This window comes from Chiloscyllium plagiosum, unplaced genomic scaffold, assembly GCF_037043375.1.
Source record: "Chiloscyllium plagiosum isolate Xiang-an unplaced genomic scaffold, Cpla_swu_hap1 HiC_scaffold_30, whole genome shotgun sequence".
Taxonomy (NCBI): domain Eukaryota; kingdom Metazoa; phylum Chordata; class Chondrichthyes; order Orectolobiformes; family Hemiscylliidae; genus Chiloscyllium; species Chiloscyllium plagiosum.
Window position 1 is genome coordinate 45,723,569 of NW_028270168.1, and position 21,372 is coordinate 45,744,940.

A 21,372-nucleotide genomic window follows, 5' to 3' on the forward strand; every position below is an offset into this window, starting at 1 on the left:
TCAAGGGGCTGAATTGCCTCCTCCTGCTTCTAGTTACACTCGAAACGTCGACATCTGCATCTCCTGATGCTGAGGTGGAAATGTGTTGCTGGAGAAGCGCAGCAGGTCAGGCAGCATCTAGGGAACAGGAGAATCGATGTTTCGGGCATTAGCCCTTCTTCAGGACGTGCGGGATAAGTCGGTTCCGTAGGCAGGTGCTGAGGAAGGAGATGTGGCTGTGGTAGCGAGTCTGTTTGAGAATGTGGCTGAAGAGCTTCTGAGCAGAGGAGATGACCTGGGGGGTGCAGTGAGAGAGGGACTCACTGAAACCTTTGTAGAGGGAGAAAGAGAGCTTCTTCAAGGAAGGCATCCTTGTAAGAGGATTCGCAGTAGGTTGAAATCTTTGAAGAGAAAATGAGGTCTGCAGATGCTGGAGATCAGAGATGGAAATGTGTTGCTGGAGAAGCGCAGCAGGTCAGGCAGCATCTAGGGAACAGGAGAATCGATGTTTTGGGCATTAGCCCTTCTTCAGGAAACTTTGCAAGCCAGGCTGATGCTGCCTGGCTTGCAGTGTTCTTCCAGCCTCCTGCCTGTCTACTCTAGTTGTTATGATCAGCTTTTTCCCCACTGTTCCTCAATATATTTTATGTTTGTTTTCAGACAGAACCCCAAGATTTGGATCACCTTGCTTTCAAATTCTCTTTACATTCAGATCACCCAATAATTAAATACCTCACATTTAGACCATCTCATAATTAAATCTCCTTTTATTGAGATCACCTTATAATTAAATCTCACAATGAAATAACCCTGCAATCTTCTCTTTGGAGGTCAGGTATGGAACAGTTCATATCCATCGCCTGCACAAATCACATGCCATCCCATAATCAGACTATTTCCCACGTCCACGACACAAGTTATAATAAGCACAGGCAATAACCATGTAAGGCTTACAAGCAAGTTTGTGTAACTGGTAATTTGTGTTTGATTAATCAGGATATGAGACAAGTGTTATCTTCTCAAAAGAAGATTATTGCAATGATTTTATAACACATTAAAATGTTGCAAATGTGTACTACAGTAGTGATGCTTTTGTTTCTGACATATATTAATAATTCACTTATGAGGGTAGTAAAACCATTGCACATAAATATGTTGCGTTTTCGACTAACTAAGCAATAAAATATTTATAGTTTCCTTTTTATTTAGAGGTCTCCTTTACAGAGAATGTGAATGGTATAGGAGCTAGGAAGTGATCCATTCCAGGGAAGGGGAGTGTATCTGATGAAAACACTTGAGATCCATTACCATATTCTGTGATCTCCCAAATGCTAGACTTGATTCTGAATGTCCACATCAGCAGAGGCCAGCAAACGGTTCACTTTTGGTGAACTATTGGGATTGTTTATTTGCCAATGGTCATACTTGACTTGGAGGTGTTGGACTGGGGTGTACAAAGTTAAAAATCACACAGCACCAGGTTATAGTCCAACAGGTTTAGTTGGAAGCACTAGCTTTCGGAGCGCTGCTCCTTCATCAGTTGGTTGTGGTGCTTCCAATTAAACCTGTTGGACTATAACCTGGGGTTGTGTGATTTTTAACAATGGTCACACACGTAGACTTGAGGCAGGAGCCAGCTAGAGGCTAGTAACCAAAGTGTGGATCTGTTTGGCTGGCCTAAACTAGCACTTGTTATTTCAATCAAAATTGTGGCGACATGACACGAACTCTGGGTCTGTTTCTCCTAATGTGGCAAGAACAGGTAAATCTTACTGGCTGAAGTATGCTGCTCAATCCCTCACTCGACAATGAGGTGAGTGACTGAAAAAGCCACAACTTGGTTCTTATCGGTTGGATTTACAAGTTCTTGGACTTGGGTTCAACATCCTTCATTGGCTTCAACCTCTCCCTCTTCCAAAACCTCCTGCTATGCTAGAAACCTCCAAGAACCATAGTCATACAGCCCAGAAACAGACCCTTCAGTCCAACCAGTCCACGCCGACCATGTTCTCAAACTACTTGTCCCACCTGTCTGCGCTTGGCCCATATCCCTCCAAACCTTTCCCATTCATGAATTTATCCAAATGTCTATTAAACATTATAACTGTACCTTCAGCCACCACTTCCTCTAGCAATTGATCCCACACACAAACCACTCTCTGTGTAAGAACGTTGCCCCCAAGTCCTTTTATCATCATTCTCCTCTCACTGTAAAAAGATGCCGCCTAGTTTTGAACTCACTGACCGTGGGAAAAACACCCCTGTCATTCACCTTATCTATGCCTCTCATGATTTTATAAACCTCAAAAAAGGTCATCTCTCAATAACCTATGCTCTGGTGAAAATAGTCCCAGTCTTTCCAGTCTATTTTTATATCTCAAAATAGGGGACTCTCTCGTCAGAGGCACAGACAGACTTTTCTGTGGCTGACAGCGAGAAATCAGAATGGTGTGTTGCCTTCCTGGTGCCAGGATCAAGGATATCTTGGAGAGGGTGCAGAATGTTCTCAAGGGGGAGAGGGACCAGCAGAAGGCCGTTGTATACATTGGAACTAACAACAAAGGAAGGGAAAAGGATGAGATTCTGAAGGGAGAATATAGGAAGTTAGGCAGGACATTAAAAAGGAGGTCCTCAAGGGTAGTAATGTCTGGATTGCTCCCGATGCTACGTGCCAGTGAAGGTACAAATAGAAGGATAGAGCAGATGAATATGTGGCTGAGGAGCTGGTGAATGGGAGAAGGGTTCACATTTTTGGATCATTGGAGTCTCTTCTGGGGTAGAAGTGACCTGTACAAGAAAGATGGATTGCACCTGAATTGAAAGGGAACTAATATATTGGCAGGGAGATTTGCTAGAGCTGCTTGGGAGGATTTAAACTAGTAAGGTGGGGGAGTGAGATAGGGAGATAGTGAGGAAAGAGATCGGTCTGAGACTAGTACGTTGGGAAAAGGAGTGAATCAAACAATTAGGGCAGGTAGGAACTAGGCAGAGAACGAGGTAAATTAAACTCTATTTATTTCAATGCTAGAGGCCTAACAAGGAAGGCAGATGAACTCAGGGCATGGTTAGGAACATGGGACTGGGATAATAGATGATAGAATCCCTACAGTGTAGGGCCATTAAGAGAACGTGAGGACTGCAGATGTTGGAGATCAAAATCGAGATGGTGGTGCTGGAAAAGCACAGCCAGTCAGGCAGCATCTGAGGAGCAGGAGAATCGACAGTTCAGGCATAAGCCTTCCTGATGAAGGGCTTATGCCCAAAACGTCGATTCTTATGCTCCTCGGATGCTGCCTGACCGGCTGTGCTTTTCCAGCACCACACTCTCAAAGCAGGCTATTAAGTTCAAAAAGTCCAACCAACCATCCAAAGAGTATCCCACCCAGACCCATTCCCGTACCCTATTACTCTACATTTACCCCTGACTAATGCTGAAAATGTGTTGCTGGAAAAGCGCAGCAGGTCAGGCAGCATCCAGGGAACAGGAGAATCGACGTTTCGGGCATAAGCCCTTCTTCGGAAATCCTGAAGAAGAATTCCCGAAGAAGGGCTTATGCCCGAAACGTCGATTCTCCTGTTCCCTGGATGCTGCCTGACCTGCTGCGCTTTTCCAGCAACACATTTTCAGCTCTGATCTCCAGCATCTGCAGACCTCACTTTCTCCCCTGACTAATGCACCTAACCTACACATCCCTGAGCAGTTTAGCATGGCCAATTCATCTAACCTGCACATCTTTGGATTGTGGGAAGAAATCAGAGCATCCAGAGGAAATCCACACAGACATAGCAATTACAGAAACTTGGCTCAGGGATGGATGACACTGGCAGCTTAATCTTCCAGGGTACAAATGCTACAGGAAGGATAGAAAGGGGAGCAAGGGTTGGCGGTAGTGGGGGGGAGTGATGCTTTTGATAAGGGATAGCCTTACTGCTGTGTTTAGAGTGGATATTCCAGGGAATACATCCAAGGAAGCTATTTGGTGGAACTGAGAAAGTTGATTAGGTGCAGATGTTCGCAGGTAAAGAGATGGCTGGAAAATGAGAAGCCTTCAAAACTGAGATAACGAAGGTCCAGAGACAATATTTTCCTGTTAGGGTGAAAGGCAAGGCTGGTAGGTGCAGGGAATGCTGAATGACTAGAGAAAAAGAAGGAAGCAGAAATCAAGTGAATCCTTAAAAAAGTCTAAAGGCAGTAGGAATATACTTAAGGGGGAAGTCAGAAGGGCAAAAAGGGGACATGAGATTGCTTTGGCAAATACGGTTAAGGAGAATCCAAAGGGATTTAATAAATACGTTAAGGACAAGAGGGTAACTAGGGAGAGAATAGGAACCCTCAAAGATCAGCAAGGCAGCCTATATGTTGAACTGCAGGAGAAGGAGGAGATACAAAACTACTTTGAATCAATGTTTACTGTGGAGAAGAACATGAAAGATAGAATGTGGGGAATCGATGGTGATGTCTTGAAAAATGTCCATGTTACAGGGGAGGAGGTGCTGGATGTCTGAAAACACATAAAGGTGGATAAGTCCCTGGACCTGATCAGGTGTATCCTAGAACTCTGTGTGAAGCTGGGGAAGTGATTGCTAGGCCCCTTGCTGAGATATTTGGATCATGGATAGTCACAGGTAAGGTGCCGGAAGACTGAAGGTTGGCTGACGTGGTACCATTATTTAAGAAAGGTGAGAAGGAAAAGTCAGGGAACTATAGACTGATGAGCCTGACATTAGCGATGGGCAAGTTGTTGGAGGGAATCCTGAGGGACTGGAGTTACACGTATTTGGAAAGGCAACAACTCATTAGGGATAGTCAGCATGGCTTTGTGCATGGGAAATCATGTCTCACAAACTTGATGGAGTTTTTTGAAGAAGTAACAAAGAGGATCGATGAGGGTAGAGTGGTGAACGTGGTCTATATGGACTTTAGTAAGGCATTCAACAAGGTTCCTCATGGTAGACTGGTTAGCAAGGTTTGATCACATGTAATACAGGAAGTACTAGCTATTTGAGTACAAAACTGGCTCAAAGGTAGAAGACAGAGGGTGGTGATGGAGAGTTTCTTTTCAGACTGGAGGCCTGTGACCAGTCGGGTGCCATAAGAATCGGTGCTGGGTCCACTACTTTTCATCGTTTATATAAACGATATGGATGTGAACATAAGAGGTACAGTTAGTAAGTTTGCAGATGACACCAAAATTGGAGGTGTAGTGGACAGTGAAGAAGGTTACCTCAATATACAACAGGATCTTGACCAGATGGACTAATGGGCCGAGGATTGGCAGATAGAGTTTAGTTTAGATAAATGCGAGGTGCTGCATTTTGGGAAGGACTTATACACTTAATGGTAAGGTCCTAGGAAATGTAGCTGAAGAAAGAGACCTTGGACTGCAGGTTCAAATTTCCTTGAAAGTGGGGACTCAGGTAGATAGGATAGTGAAGAAGGCGTTTGGTATGTTTTCTTTTATTGGTCAGAGTATTGAGTACAGGAGTTGGGAGGTCATGTTGCAGCTTTACAGGACATTGGTTAGGCCACTGTTTGAATATTATGTGCAATTCCAGTCTCCTTCCTGTCGGAAGGATGTTGTGAAGCCTGAAAGGGTTCGGAAAAGATTTAGAAGGATGTTACCAGGTTTGGAGGGTTTGAACTGTCGGGAGAAGCTGAATAGGCTGGGGCTGTTTTCTCTGGAATGTTGGAGGCTGAGGGGTCACCATATGAAGGTTTATAAAATCATGAGGGGCTTAGAAAGGATAAATAGACAAAGTCTTTTCCCTGGAATGGGGGAATCTAGAACTAGAGAGCATAGGTTTTGGGTAAGAGGGGAAAGATATAAAAGGGACTTAAGGGACAACTTTTTCACGCAGAGGGTGGTGTGTGTATGGAACGAGCTGCCAGAGGAAGTGGTGAACATTAGTACAATTACAACATTTAAAAAACATAGGAAGGATTTAGAGGGATATGGCCAAGTGCTGGCAAATGGGAGTAGATTAATTTAGGATCTCTGATCTGTAAGGACGAGTTGGACCAAAGAGTTTGTTTCCGAGCTGTACATTTCTATGACTCTACGACTCTATTCCAGGCAACATCCTTGTAAATCTTTTCTGAACCCTCTCCAGTTTAATAATATTCTTTCTATAACAGGGCAACCAGAACTGCACTCAGTACTTCAGAAAAGGCCTGACTAACGTCCTTTACCACCTCAACATGACATCCTAACTTTTACACTCAATGGGCTGAGCAATGAAGACAAGCGTGCTAAATCCCTTCTTAAACACCCTGTCTATATCTGTGACACAAGTTTCAAAGAATTATGTACCTGAACCCTGAGGTCTCTCAACACTACCCCAAGCCCTACCATTAATTGTTTAAGTTCTGTGCTTGTTTGCTTTCCATTCCTCCAATTCTGATCTCTTCTGCTCCCCCAGGTTACATCACCCCACCATTGACAGCTATACCTTCCATTGTGTTGGCCCCAAGGACTGAAAGTCCCTTGCTCAACTCTCCTGCCCCTCCAACTCATTCCCCTTTTGAAAATGTTGCTTAAACAAGCCTCTTTGACCAAAGGTTTGGTCAGCTGTTCTCATGTCACCCCCTTTGGCTCAGTCTTAGACTCTTTCCTGTGCACTGTTGTGAAACAGTTTGAAATATTTTGCTTTATTAATATAAAAATATCACATTATCATTATTATTAAATAACATTGTATGATGTGAAATAATTAATTACATCTGCTGGCTGTTGCCAAACACATTTGAGAAGCATTTCTTTGCCAAATTACATTTATAATTTTGTAAATGTTACCTCAATGTAAAAAAAAAAGCAGAAGTTAAAATGTAACTGAAGGAAGGGGCTCCTCCAGAACACAGCTAGTGACGAGTGGGTGGAAATTATTTGATTTGATTTGTTTTGATGTACTATTGTTACATGTACCCTAAGTACAGTGCCAAGTTCTGTTTTGTGTGCAGTACAGCAGATTACAACATACAAAGACACAAAGGTCGTAGGGTGATTGAAGAGAGCGAGGGATACAAAGTTATGGCTACAAAGAAGGTGCACAAAAAGCAAGATCAACTATCAATTTGAAATTTGAGAGATCCATTTAGAACTCTAATAACAGCGGGAAAGACGCTGATCTTGAACCTGTTGGTACGTGTGTTTAAGGTTTTGTATCTTCTGCCGGATGGAAGAAGTTGGAAGAGATTATAACGAGGGTGGGAGATGTCTTTGATGATGTTGGCTGCCTGGTAACAAGAAGTGTAGATAGAGTCAATGGATGGAAGATTGGCTTACATGATGGACTGGGCGGTGTTCACAACTTTCTGTAGTTTCCTATGGTCCTGGCAGAGCAATTGCCATGGTGTATCCAGACACAATGCTTTCTACGGTGCATTTGTAAAAGTTGGCAGGGGTCCTTATAAACATGCTGAATTTCCTTAGCCGCCTGAGGAACAAGAGGCGTTGTTTTGCCTTCTTGACCATCGCATCAACATGCATAGTCCAGGCCAGATCGTTAGTGATTGTCATTCCTAGGAATTTGACACACTTGACCGTCTCCACCTCAGCTCCATTGATGTAGATGGGGGAGGGGGTGTGATCCACTTTGCTTTCTGAAGTCAATGATCAGCTCTTTAATAAAAGCAAATTACTGCGGATGCTGGAATCTGAAACTAAAAGAGAAAATGCTGGAAAATCTCAGCAGGTCTGGCGGCATCTGTAAGGAGAGAAAAGAGCTGAAATTTCGAGTCTAACTGACCCTTTGTCAAAGCTGGATCAGCTCTTTAGTTTGCTACCTTGAGGAGAGATTGTTATCTTTGCACCATGTCACCAAGGACTCTATCTCTTTCCTGTAGTCTGTCTCATCATTGTTTGATACCCGGCTTACGACAGTGGTATAGTCGGTGAACTGTAGTTGGAGTTCTGACAAAATTTGGCCACAAGTGTACAGGGAGTAATGTAGGGGGCTGAAGACCCAGCCTTGCAGGTGCCAGTGTTGATGATTGTCATGGAGGAGGTGTTGTTGCCTATCTTCACTGATTGCAGTCTGCAAGTCAGAATGTCGAGTCCTATGTCTATATTCTAAAACAGCGCAGACAGATGGGAAAGGAGAAACAACCTGGACTTCAAATGATCAAATTAAAGATTGACAGGCAACAGTACTGATCAGTTGCTGTATGTGAAAGTGTACTGGTATTGTGAGTGCTCCATTCGATCAGTAACATTGGTGGCTGACAGGTTTTCAGTGTCAAAGGCAATTTGTCTCAGTCTCTTTAAAGTCTGTTACTAGAAACCACTTTCATGGGATGGCCAATCAGATTGAGAAACCTTTTAGACAGCTCTGTAACATCTTCTTCTCCTTACGCAGTTCCTCAGGATTGACAGTGACTTGTTTCCAGTCCGATCCAATAGGTTCAGTGATGACTGATAATCACAGGCACAATCTACAGTCTGTTCCGGGTGATAGAGGTTACAGTAATGGGTTGCTCAGCAATTTGTGCACTTCCATCAATACTTTGACTTCTTCTCTGCATAATCCTGACCGAGTCTTTCCATGTACTTAGTGTTTTCCCAAATGAACCTTCTCCATTCTGGCCGATCACTTGCCAGGGACTCCCATGAATCAGTGGGTGTGCTTGGCATCTTCAGGGATGCTCTGGGGACATGGACTACTAACACTATAGCTGATCATGGGTGATGCCATTGGCACCATACTGTTTAAGGTTAAAGCTAAGAGTTGGGGTTAGTGTTTAAGGTCATGGTGTCAAGATGTTTGGTAAGGTTTTATCACTATAGTTAGGAGATACTAGTTAAGGTTAGTGATTGGGGGTCAGGGTCAAAGGTACAATCACTGTTGTCAACTCTGTTGTCACTAGACACATCCTCAACAATTGTTGGGTGACATTATAGTAGTTTATAAAATCATGAGAGGTATAGATAGAATTAATGGTAGTTGTCTTTTCTCTAGGACGGGTGATTTCAAGATTAAGGCAAGAGAGAGATTTGAAAAAAGACATGGGGCAAACATTTTCCAAAGAGGGTGGTTCACGTATGGGATGGACCTCTGAGGGAAGTGGTGGATGTGGGTCCAATGACAACGTTTTAAAAAAATTGGATAAGTACATGAACAGAAAGGTATGGAGGGATGTGGGCCAGGAGCAGGCAGGTGGAACTAGGTTAGTTCTGGATTATGTTTGGCATGGACTGGTTGGACCGAAGGGTCTGCTTCCGTGCTGTATGACTCTATGACTCAATGGGGGGGAGGCTAAGTGCTGGCAAATGGATCTAGGTTAATTCAGGATATCTGGTCAGCACGGATGAGTTGGACCAAAGTGTCTGTTTCCGTGCTGTGCATCTGTATGACCCTAAGCATGGATTGGTGGTGTCAAGATATAGTTAAGGCTGCCCAAGATCTGTCTTGAAGTCAGCAATTCTATAACTTTAGATTAAATAGAAAGGAGTATCCTGAAAATTCTGAACTGTAGGAAAGATATAGTTCCACAGTGAAAAATTCTATATCAGGCAAATAATTAGAAAGGGCTTGGTATTAATGAGATTCAATGGAGGTCAGTAGAATGGGGGTTGTTCATGCTCCCCCACGTGAACCCTTACTGATCCATAGCAACAATCTGCAAAGTTATGCAAATGAATATGTTAATTGTTCAAGTGAAGTAATCAATTTAAGTGCCTCATCACTCCTGAACTGGCCAGATTAAGTGTTGAGAAAACCTTAGAAGTGTGTTTCATTTGTCCTATTATTTGTCAATCTAAAGTGATAGTTTTCAAAATAAATCTTAGCACATCATACTTCATGAGTATTCTAGATAAGTGTATAAATTTTGCAGAAAATCTGTTTTACATTAAAATAAGTCCTTGCAGGCTTGCTAAGGAGATCTGAATGAGAGCTAATTGGAGGTGAAGCCCATATTTCACATCAATGATTAACTTATTTCGGCCCATAAACTGCAGTGAGGCTCCCAGCCGCATTAAGGTCCTAATTTGAAAGCTGTGCCAGCAATGTTAATGTTAGAACTAAACCCTGTTCCAATCACGCACTCTCACTCACATTGCTATAAAGTTCAACAACAAGAAAGCAAAACCCAATAAGATTGCACTAGCAAAATTGATTTATTTTAGCTTTTAAATTGTGTGTTGCACTGAATCATATTCTACAAAAGCCTCTGATAGTTTTGTAATCTTGGGTAGAATTTCTTGCCCCCACCTCAACCCCTCACTCCCCATAACACTCCAGGGAAGGTTGGAGGACCAGTAGAGGCAGCAGAGTGGCTCAGTGGCTTTCCTTATAGCATTAGGGACCTGGGCTTGATTCCAGCCTTGGATGATTGTGTGGAGTTTGCACATTCTCCCTGTGTTTGTGTGGGTTTCCTCCGGGTGCTTCAGTTTTCTCCACAGTCCAAAGATGTGCAGGTTAGGCGGACTGGATGTGGGCGATACAGGGTGATGGGGATATGATGGAGGCTGGTCTCGGTGGGATGCTCTTTGGTCAGTACAGACTCAATGAGCCTAATAGCCTCTTTCTGCATATAGGGGTATCTATGATAACTTAAAATGGAATGTCATGGGCATCATTCCTGACTTCTGTGATTTTACAAGTGATTGTAAAATAATTTACTTACCTACATCAGACATTCCACTTGCTAACCAGTTAATGGCCACTTGACTCTTCCCATCCCACACACAATTATTCCCATGTTGGCTTTGGGATGAATGTGCCATCTTCAAATTCTCAATTTTCTTCTTCAATTCTTCCCTTCTTTGCAGTGATTTCCAAAGCACTCTCTGAACAAGATCCAAAGCAATTCTGCTGCATCAGTAATTCACCTGCCACTTGCTCATCAGTGCAGCCTCAACACCAGAGTCACTCTTCCCTTGATTAAAGCTGGCCTGCACAGCATCAAGATCGCCAATAGAATGGATGTTACAATTGACTCACCAGTACCCACTTAGAGTCATACAGCACAGAAAAGATCCTTCAGCCATCAGGTCCGTGCCAAACTATCCACACTAATTTCACTTTCCAGCACTTGCTCTGTAACCATTCTTAGAATCATAGAATCCCTACAGTGTGGCACAACAAGTCCACACTAACCCTCCGATAATACAGAGGAACCTCAATTATCCGGCAAGATCGCAAGGTCCTGATGTTTGGCCAAACTATGTTAGCTGGCATTTGATTAACCGAATGAAATACTTCCCGCCCATGTCCTTCAGATATTCAAGATTCCGCTGAACTCTACGTTTATCCCTGACTAATGCACCTAACCTACACATCCCTGAACACTATGAGTAATTTAGCATGGCCAATTCACCTAACCTGCACATCTATGCATAGTGGGAGAAAACCAGAGCACCCAGAAGGAACCCATTAGACACAGGGAGACTGTGCAAAGTCCACACAGACAGTCGCCTGAAGCTGGAATTGAACCCGGGGCCCATTGTGAAATGTCTATAAGTCACCACAAAAACAGGTGCCATTTAATTGCATAAATTATATATTAAAAATGAGACAAAGTTAAGACAAATATCATTTTGTGCTCATTCCATGGCCTCTTGGTTTCATGAGCCAGCTGAAGACCTGGGCCTGACCAACTGCCAATGACCAGGCAACTTGTTAAAACTGTCAAAAATCTGGGGCCTGCTGAAGCTGTCAAAAATCGGGGGCCTGTTGAAACTGTCGAGGACTGTTGAAAACTGGGGCGGGGGGGGCTTTCAAAACTGTTGACAACCGGAGGCCTATCAAAACTGCCAAGAACCAGGGCCTGTCAAAACTATTGAGCCCCCTGGTTGGTACTAGACTCCCTAGCTGGAGGAAACATCTTCCCTACATCTGCCCTGTCTATCCTTTTCAGTAATTTGTAGGTTTTAATGTGTTCATTTCTCAAAGAGAAGATGAAAATGAAGGGAAGAGACTTTGCAAAAGATCCTGCCCTTTTCAAACAGAGTTGTCAAGGTCAGAGTGAGTGGGATGTTTTATTATTTCTGCCACTGGGGCTATATTTTTGCTCTCGTATGTTAATCTGTTTTTCTGTAAAAACTGAATGGATTTTTTTTAAAAACTTGATCTACATATAGAGATTGGCCCACAGACAGAATTAACGACTTCTCGTGAATGTTCTGTTTACATTGAGCAAATTGACTTTTTTTTGAAGAATGTGGTGGCTTGCCTTGTGTGCTGTGGTAGAATTTGTAGTAGCTGTCAAAATGTGAGCAGAGTTTTAAGAGCAAACTGTTGCATTTGGAATTGAATTAAATCACCTCAGTGAGATTAAGCTCTTCATAAAACTGTTCATTTTGTCAATGTTGTTGTAACAGATCATTGGCAGGGAAAAGCTTTAGGCAAAAGTTGCATAATTATAATAATGTTGAGTTAATACAGCACAACAAAGGTATGGTTTAAACTGAGATCTGTTTTCACTTGTTGATTAATGAGCCTGATTTCATATGACACACATGGTAAGATGGCAGATGATAGTGTAGGACACCATTTTTTCCTGGTGAAGCATTTGACACCGACATTGGTGAGGCCCCTTCTGGAAAACTGTATCCCATTCTGGTTGCCCAGTTATAGGAAGGATACCACTAAACTGGAGAGGGTTCAGAAGAGAGTTACCAGAATGTTGCTAGATATGGAAGATTTGAGTTATAAAGAAAATCTGGATAGGCTGGGACTTCAGTGAAAGTGTTTGAGAGGTGCCCTTATAAAAGCTTATAAAATCATGAAGGTATAGATAGGGTTAAAAGTAGTTGTCCTTTCCCAAGGATGGGGAATTTCAAGACCGGGGTGCACATTTTAAGTTGAGAGAATAGAGATTTTAAAAAGTCAAGAGGGGCAAATTTTTTCACAGAGATTGGTTTACATATAAAATTAACTTCCTGAGGAAGTGCTAGAATGTGTGCACACTGACAACGTTTAAAAAACATTTGGATAAGTACACAAATAGAAAAAGGTTGGAGGGATATGATGTGGAGGTGTTGGTGTCAGACTGGGGTGGACAAAGTCAGAAGTCACATGACACCAGGTTATAGTCCAACAGATTTATTTGAAATCACAAGCTTTCGGATCACTGCTGTATGGCTCTATGACAGCATCTATAAAAGCATCAAAAATAGGAACAGAAGAAGGCCATTTAGTCTCTAGAGTCTGACCTACTATTCAGTATCATTGCTGGTGTGAATTTTTTCTGAAAATTCATTGTCATCAATGTTTTACAGGTATGTTGGTTCAGGAGCTGCACATTAATCCCCACGAAACTGGATGCTGTTCCATAGCTATGAATTGTTGAATCCTGGCCCAGAATATGCAAATTAAGCTGCACTCTAGTGATGTGAGTGAGAGACATTCCCAGAGCAGTCATAAGAGGGTGCTGCACAGTAGAGAGCTGCCATCTTTGATTCCGAGCATTTCAGGTGATATAAAAGGTTCCATGAGATTATCTTGAAGATCAAGGGTGTTTTCCCTGGCTGAAGTTTGATCAACATCACAAAAAAAAATTAAGCAGCTCTTTCAACAGTGATATGTGAAAAATTGTTCTATGTTTCTACTATGTAACAGTAATTGCACTTCAAATGAATTTAATTACCTGTAAAGTGCTTTTGAATATGCTAAGAATGTAAAGAAGACCATGTAAATCGAAGTTCCTTTTTCTCTTATATTGGGTGGAAATAAACATCCATACTCCACTCTTAGCTAATTCCAGGACCCCTTGGATGGATGAAGGTTGGTAAGACCTGGCTTTGCCAACATGTCTGCACCGATGGAAAAGTGTCTACATTCCATATTGGTCAAACATGAAAGGCCTTGGTGAGGCCGCACAGTGAGCATTGTGTGCACTTTTGTTCTCCTAATCTGAGGAAGGACATTCTTGCTATTTGAGGGAATCCAGCGATGGTTCGTCAGATTGATTCCCAGGGTGGCAAGACTGACATATGAAGAAAGACTGGATAGACTGGGCTTGTACTCACTGGAATTTAGAAGAATGTGGGGCTATCTCAAAGAAACATATAAAATCCTGATGGGACTGGACAGGCTAGATGTAGGAAGAATGTTCCCAATCTTGGGGAAGTTGATAACTAGGGGTCAGAGTCTAAGAATAAGGGGTAAGCCATGCAAGACTGAGATGAGGAAGAATTCCTTCACTTAGAGTTATTAACCTGTGAAATTCACTCCCACAGAAAGCTGATGGCACTAGCTCATTAGGTATATTCAAGGGGGAGCTGGACGTGACCCTTGTAGTTAACAGGTTTGAGGGGTATGGAGAGAAAGCGGGAAGGGGATATTGAAATTGCATGATGAACCATGATCATATTGAATGGTGGTACAGGCTCGAAGGGCCTACTCCTGCACCAATTTTCTATGTTTCTATGAAACCTACAGTAGCTTGACTTGGAGATTCTTAGTTTTGGTGACTGTCTTCCTATAGCCATGGGAAGGAGATGATACTGGATTAGTGAAGCAGATCAGTCTAAAGCTCTAGCAATATATGCTGCAATCCATCCATGTCAGCTGCTAGAATTAAAACTTAATTAATAAGTAAATGAAAAATTGAAAACAAATCTGAAATTGAAAGCACTCTCAGTAATAGTCTCAGTAATGGTGTCCATGAAAGTATAATTAATTGTTTCATAAACCTATCTGTTTCACTGATCCTTTCGGGAAGGAAATCTGCCATCCTTATCTGATAATTCCAGTCCTACTGCAGTGTGGTTGTCTGTTAACTGCCATCTGAAATGGCCTAACAAACCCTGAGTTCAAGTTCAATTTGGCAAGGGCATAAATGCAAGACTTGCCAGTGATGCCCACATCTCATCTACAGTATATAGTAAAAAAGAACTGACTAATGGTAAGACATTTGCAGTAGATCTGACATGACATAAGGGAGCGACCCAAGACCTCTGGACAGCGGCCATAGAATCCCTACAGTATGGAAGCAGGCTGTTTGGCCCATTGAGTCCACATTGCTTCTCTGAAGAGCATCCCATCCAGACCCATTCCCCTGCAACTGCATTTTTTATGGCTAATCCATCTAAACTGCACATCCCAGAACACTGTGGGCAATTTAGCATGGTCAACCCACCTAACCTGCACATCTTTCAACTGTAGGAGGAAACTGGAGCACCCGGAAGAAATCCACGCAGACACGGGGAGAATGTGTAAACTCCACACAGACAGTCGGCCAAGGGTGGAATTGAATCCAAGCCCCTGGTGCTGTGAAGCAGCAGTGCTAACCACTGAGCCACCATGCTGCCCACAGTGTCAATGCCTCAAATGCTATCCATGAGTAACAGGGCACTTGAATCACTGTTATATGATCACAGCCACCTCATTAAGTTTCAATCAACAGAATACGTTTATCCAAAGAATATAACTAGTCACTAGTTGCATTCAGTTAAGATTTCAACTTTATTTTTGTGTGATCATCACTATACTCCCTCTCTTCCAAATCCAGGTGTATTGGTGTTGTCTTGGTATCCTTCTGGATTAGAAGACAACAACAGTGAACCGGTGGATGACCTGGTACCCGCCATACTGGATGCTGCAGACAGATACAGATTAAAGGTACGACAGTGGGTGGCCAGTAGTGTTTTAAGTGCACATCAGCAGCATCTGAGTTGGTTTCCTCTTCTTTTTCTCCTGAGGAAGATCAAAGGAATTCGAGGAGATTTTTAAAAAAAGGGAAATTTGAGGGGCTGAATGTGAATATGAAAATGTGTGGGAACATAACATAAAACATGTTAGTAAATCTTTTACAAGTATCTGAAATAAATTGAAGAAAGGCATAATTGCTTGGGATGAAGGAGGAAATTAATTAGGAAGAATAAAGGTATGACAGCAACAATTCTATAAATCTCAGTCAAGATCAGTTATTTTATCAGAAAAAGAAGAAATTCAAATTCCTAATTATTTACAGAAAGAATGAAGCAACAAGATTCCAGTTTCAGTCCAAAGGGTTTTATTATGCCAAACAAACCAATCTCATACTAAATGCTCTTAGATAATTTTCTAGATTCTAAAATTAAAATATGTTAAACGTATTAATGGACAATTATGGTCTCTGTAAATTATAAATTACACTTTTATTGGTAGGTATAACCGAAAGATTTTACAAATTGACTGCTGTGAGAAGGACATGGAAGACATAGAATGTGGGGAAATAGATGGTGACATATTGAAAAATGTCCATATTACAGGAGGAGGAAGTGCTGGATGTCTTGAAACATATAAAGATGGATAAATCTCCAGGACCTGACCAGGTGTAACCTAGAATTCCGTGGGAAGCTAAAGAAGTGATTGCTGGGCCCCTTGCTGAGATATTTGTATTATCAATAGTCACATGTGAAGTGCCGGAAGACTAGAGGTTGGCTAATGTGATACCATTATTTAAGAAAGATGGTAAGGTCAAGCCAGGGAACTATAGACGGGTGAGCCTGACATCGGTGGTGGGCAAGTTGTTGGAGGGAATCCTGAGGGACAGGATGTACATGTATTTGGAAAGGCAAGGACTGATTAGGGATAGTCAACATGGCTTTGTGCATGGGAAATCATGTCTCACAAACTTGATTTGAGTTTTTTGAAAAAATAACAGAGGATTGATGAGGGCAGAGCGGTGGACGTGATCTATTTGGACTTCAGTAAGGCATTCGACATGGTTCCCCATAGGAGACTAATTAGCAAGGTTAGAGCTCATGCAATGCAGGGAGAACTAGCCATTTGGATGCAGAACTGGCTCAAAGGTAGAAGACAGAGGATTGTGGTAGAGGGTTACTTTCAGACTGGAGGCCTGTGACCAGTGGAGTGCCACAAGGATCAGTGCTGGGTCCACTACTTTTCATCATTTACATAAATGGTTATGAACATAAGAGGTACAGTTAGTAAGTTTGCAGATGACACCAAAATTGGAGATGTAGTGAACAGCGAAGAATGTTACCTCAGATTATAACAGCATCTTGATCAGATGGGCCAATGAGTTGAGAAGTGGCAGATGGAGTTTAATTTAGATCAATGTGAGATGCTGCATTTTGGGAAAGCAAATCTTGGCGGGACTTATATACTTAATGGTAAAGTCCTAGGGAGTGTTGCTGAACAAAGAGACCTTGGAGTGCAGGTTCATAGCTGCTTGAAAGTAGAGTCACAGGTGGATAGGAAAGTGAAGAAGGCATTTGGTATGCTTTCCTTTATTGGTCAGAGTATTGAGTATGAGTTGGGAAGTCATGTTGCAGCTGTACAGGATGTTGCTCAGGCCATCTTTGGAATATTGCCTGCAATTCTGGTCTCCTTCCTATTGGAAGGATGTTGTGAAACTTGAAAGCGTTCAGAAAAGATTTACAAAGATGTTGCCAGGGTTGGAGGATTTGAGCTATAGGAAGAGGCTGAATAGTTTGGGGCTGTTTTCCCTGGAGCGTCGGAAGCTGAGAGGTGGCCTCATAGAGATTTATAAAATCATGAGGGGCATGGATAGGATAGATAGATAAAGTCTTTTCCCTGGGGTGGGAGAGTCCAGAACTAAAGGGCATAGGTTTAGGGTGAGAGGGGAAAAATATAGAAGGGGTCCAAGGGGCGATGTTTATACGCAGAGGGAGGTGCGTGTATGGAATGATCTGTCAGAGGAAGTAGTGGAGGCTGGTACAATTGCAACATTGAAAAGACATTTGGATGGGAACATGAATAGGAAGGGTTTAGAGGGATATGGGCCAAGTGCTGGCAAACGGGACTAGATTAGGTTGAGATATCTGGTCGGCATGGACGAGTTGGACTGAAGGGTTTGTTTCGGTGCTTTACATCTCTATGACTCTATGACTCAGAATATAAGCAATATAAGCTATGTCATCCTCACAAAGAAATTTAGGGCCTGTGCTGGGATTTAGCCTGACTCCCAAGCAACAACAGCACACAATTAGCCCGAATCCCATAGGCAGTCTTCACCATGAAAGGCACACATTATCTTAAAGTAACAGAAATGGTTGCAACAACTGCATCGCTAATTTTGGATCCAGCCTCCATCTTCTTCGGCCTGCTTGCAGTGCACCAATATGCTCATCAACAATACTGAACTCTGAATCCTTTAATATAGCTTTAACAAGACATTTTGGTTTCCATTTCCTTTCCATAATTTTAGTTTCAATTTTAGTTTCAGTTAGGGAATTGTTCAAAAGGCACAAGCTTTGCCCACAGTATCTATCACACATTAAGGAATTGATTTGCATCAGTCTTACAAATGAGATATGAATGTAAGTATAATTGAGAAGGATGTGGAGTATTTGGGAAAGATACTGGTCAAAAAGAATTGCTGCTAAGCAGACGAGCAGAAGTCCAGATGGGTAAATCAACACATCCCGAAGTCATGGACACCAGGTTGATGGAGGATGTGTGGTGAGGCAATATCAGAGTCGCTAACCACAGAATAGGAAGCTCCTCAGACGTGCAGATTTTGGCAGCCAATATTTAGTGTTACTCCTTTGTTCAAGGCAGAAAATAATAAACTGGATAACCCAATACGTCAAACAGTGGGAAATCTTAGATTCTATTTTCCATGATTAATTTAATGAGCATTTTAAAGTACTTCATCAAGAACTATTTTGGATTGTTCACAGACAAGTTGGTTTTGTTTTTAAAGAAGTGACCAGTTAAGTCGATTAAAAAATTGCTCAAGTGCACTTCCTGTGGTTTGTTGTAAGGCATTCAGCTGAGCGTCAAAATGTTAGGAGCATGGTGGAAGTGCAAATCACCCCGACCAGCAAGTTGAATGATGCACGGGGAAGAAAATTCTCACCCTTGTAGTTGTGGATCAGCTGAGAGACAGATTAGAATTGGAGGGGGGCAGTGTAGTGTTAATTTGATTGTATCAAGATTATTTGGTCAGCACCGTTGCTTCACAGCTACAGGGACGCGGGTTCGATTCCAGCCTCGGAACTGTGTGTGGAGTTTGTATATTCTCCCCGTGTCTGCTCCTGCAGGTACTCCAGTCTCCTCCCACAATCCAAAGATGTGCAGGTCAGGTAGCAAGAGTAGAGTAGAGCTTTTATTGGACATTTCTACCACATAAACCTGATACAGTAAAATTGAGGACCACGGGTGCCACATGGACAGCACAAACTACATGGACAGCACAAACTACATGATCATATACGAGGCGATATAAAGTGCATAAGAACATGCAAATTACAGTGGAATAAAAAAGATAATTAATAGACATTTTTCTAGCAGCAATTCAAAGTTGTGCAAAGAATTTCAGGTGATCATACGGTGTTAAGGAGCCTGATGGTTTGGGAGAAGAAACTGTTGCACAGTCTGGCTGTGAGAGACTGAATGCTCTGGGATCTTCTGTCAGATGGCAGGAGGGAGAAGACTTTGAGTGAGGGGTGTCTGCGGGTGTACGTCCAGTACATCAATGACATCATCGATGTTGCTTCCCTTGCTCGTCTGGAATTGGAAAAGTTTTTAAAATTGGAAAAGCCCTCTGATCACATGTCCTGCTCCCCCAACTGTCCCACTGTCAGTTACTAATGTCCCAGTTAGCAGCTATTCATTTCTTTGTATGCCCAACTGTTGTTCTCTCCCTCTGGGCTTCATCTCCATCTATCATTTATTCCTCCCCTCGACCCAATCTTTCTTTAGCATATACAGTATGCCAACCTTTTCCCAGTGACAATCAGTTCTGAAGAAGGGTGACTGGACTCAAAACGTTAACTCTGTTTTCGGTTTACGGATGCTGCCAGATCTCTGAGGTTTTCTAACTGTTTCTGGTTTTTTTTGTTTACAATTTTGAAGTTGTTGAACTCACTGTTGAGTGCAGAAAGCTGTAAAGGTGAGCTAAAGAAGGAGAAACATAGCAAACACAAGCAGGATTAGGCCATGCCTTTTGAGACTACTTCCCCATTCAATATGATTATGGCTCATCATCCAACTCAGGATCCTGTTTTCCCCTTTCTCCTTACCCTTTCATCTCTTTAGCCCTAGAGACTACATCTAACTGCTGCTCTTTAAGCCAACATTGTGCCCCACAATGTACTGAGTGCTGACGAAGACAAAGACAGAGAGGCCAGTGTGGGAAGTAAAGAATTAAAACAACAGGGGGCCAATGCTCACGGTCGTGCTTGCAGACTGAACAAATGCATTTTGCAAAGTGATCCCTGATCTGTATTGAGACTGAGCCACGTAGAGAAAACACTCTGTGAGCAGTGAATACGGAATTCTGGATTATTGGTGCTGGAAGAGCAACAGCAGTTCAGGGAGCATCCGAGAAGCAGTAAAATCGATGTTTCGGGCAAAAGCCCTTCATCAGGAATAAAATGAAGGGCTTTTGCCCGAAACATCGATTTTACTGCTCCTCGGATGCTGCCTGAACTGCTGTGCTCTTCCAGCACCACTAATCCAGAATCTGGTTTCCAGCATCTGCAGTCATTTTTACCTAGTGAATACGGAATGATGTGCATGCAAGTTGCTGTTGCTCCTGGAAGGAGTGTCTCAGGCCTCATACATGGAGGAGGGAGGGAAGTCTGATTTACTTGGACATCTTTCCAGTTAGTGTAATACAGACTTGGAGATATCTTCAGTTTCATCTGAGAGTGTGACCTGAGCTTTCAGCCTTCTGACATTTTAATTTTCTCATTTGTTCCTGTTTAATGAACACTGTAAGCTCAGTCTCTTAATGGCCAAATGGAGCTCAACATTAGGTCAAGAACAAAAGCTCATTCTTCAGTTACTGCCTTCCAGACACAATACTGAGTTCAGCAATTTCACATTATAACCTCCAATCCCATTTTAGTTCCTTTCTCTTTGCTGGCTTTAGTTTCTCACTCTTCAGTTTGTTTCCAGAGGGCAGCAGTTAATGATTCTGCCTCTTACACCTCCGCTACATACGCCTTTAGTTTATTCACTTACTGTCACTCCCTTTAACTCTGCGCCATCAATTCTATCATTTAATTTAAGCACTTGCTCCCCACCCTCTCATCTTCACTTTTGTTCTTTTCCCACTCTGACTTGCTTAAATTCTATTCTATGTCTAATTTTACTCCATTCTGATGACAGTCATCAACCTGAAATGTTAACTCTGTTTCTTTCTCCACAGACATAATCTGGTTTTTTTTATTCATTCCTGTGGGTATCATTGGCTGGGCTAGCAATTGCTGCCCATCCCTAATTGCCCTTGAGAAGGTGGTGGTGAGCTGCCTTTTGGAACCACTGCAGTCCATTTGATATAGATAGATCACAGTGATGTTGGGGAGGGAGTTCCAGGATTTTGACTTAATGGCATTGACGGAATGGTAATGTATTTACAAGTCAGGATGGTGAGGGGCTTGGAGGGGAGTTTACAAGTGTTGATATCCCTTGCTTCTGCTCCCCTTGTCTTTTGAGATGGTTGTGGTCATGGGTTTGGAAAATGCCATT

General features: G+C 42.4%; 1 protein-coding gene across 1 annotated transcript in view; it reads left to right on the forward strand.

Annotated features, from left to right (window-relative positions):
• The window catches only part of LOC122563738 (glycoprotein endo-alpha-1,2-mannosidase-like protein), a 74,627-nt gene that overhangs the window by 29,878 nt on the left and 23,377 nt on the right, over nucleotides 1-21,372 (forward strand). The window contains exon 2 of the mRNA XM_043717897.2: nucleotides 15,434-15,543. Coding sequence (XP_043573832.2) covers nucleotides 15,434-15,543 — 110 coding nt within the window. The remainder of the gene's footprint in view (nucleotides 1-15,433; nucleotides 15,544-21,372) is intronic.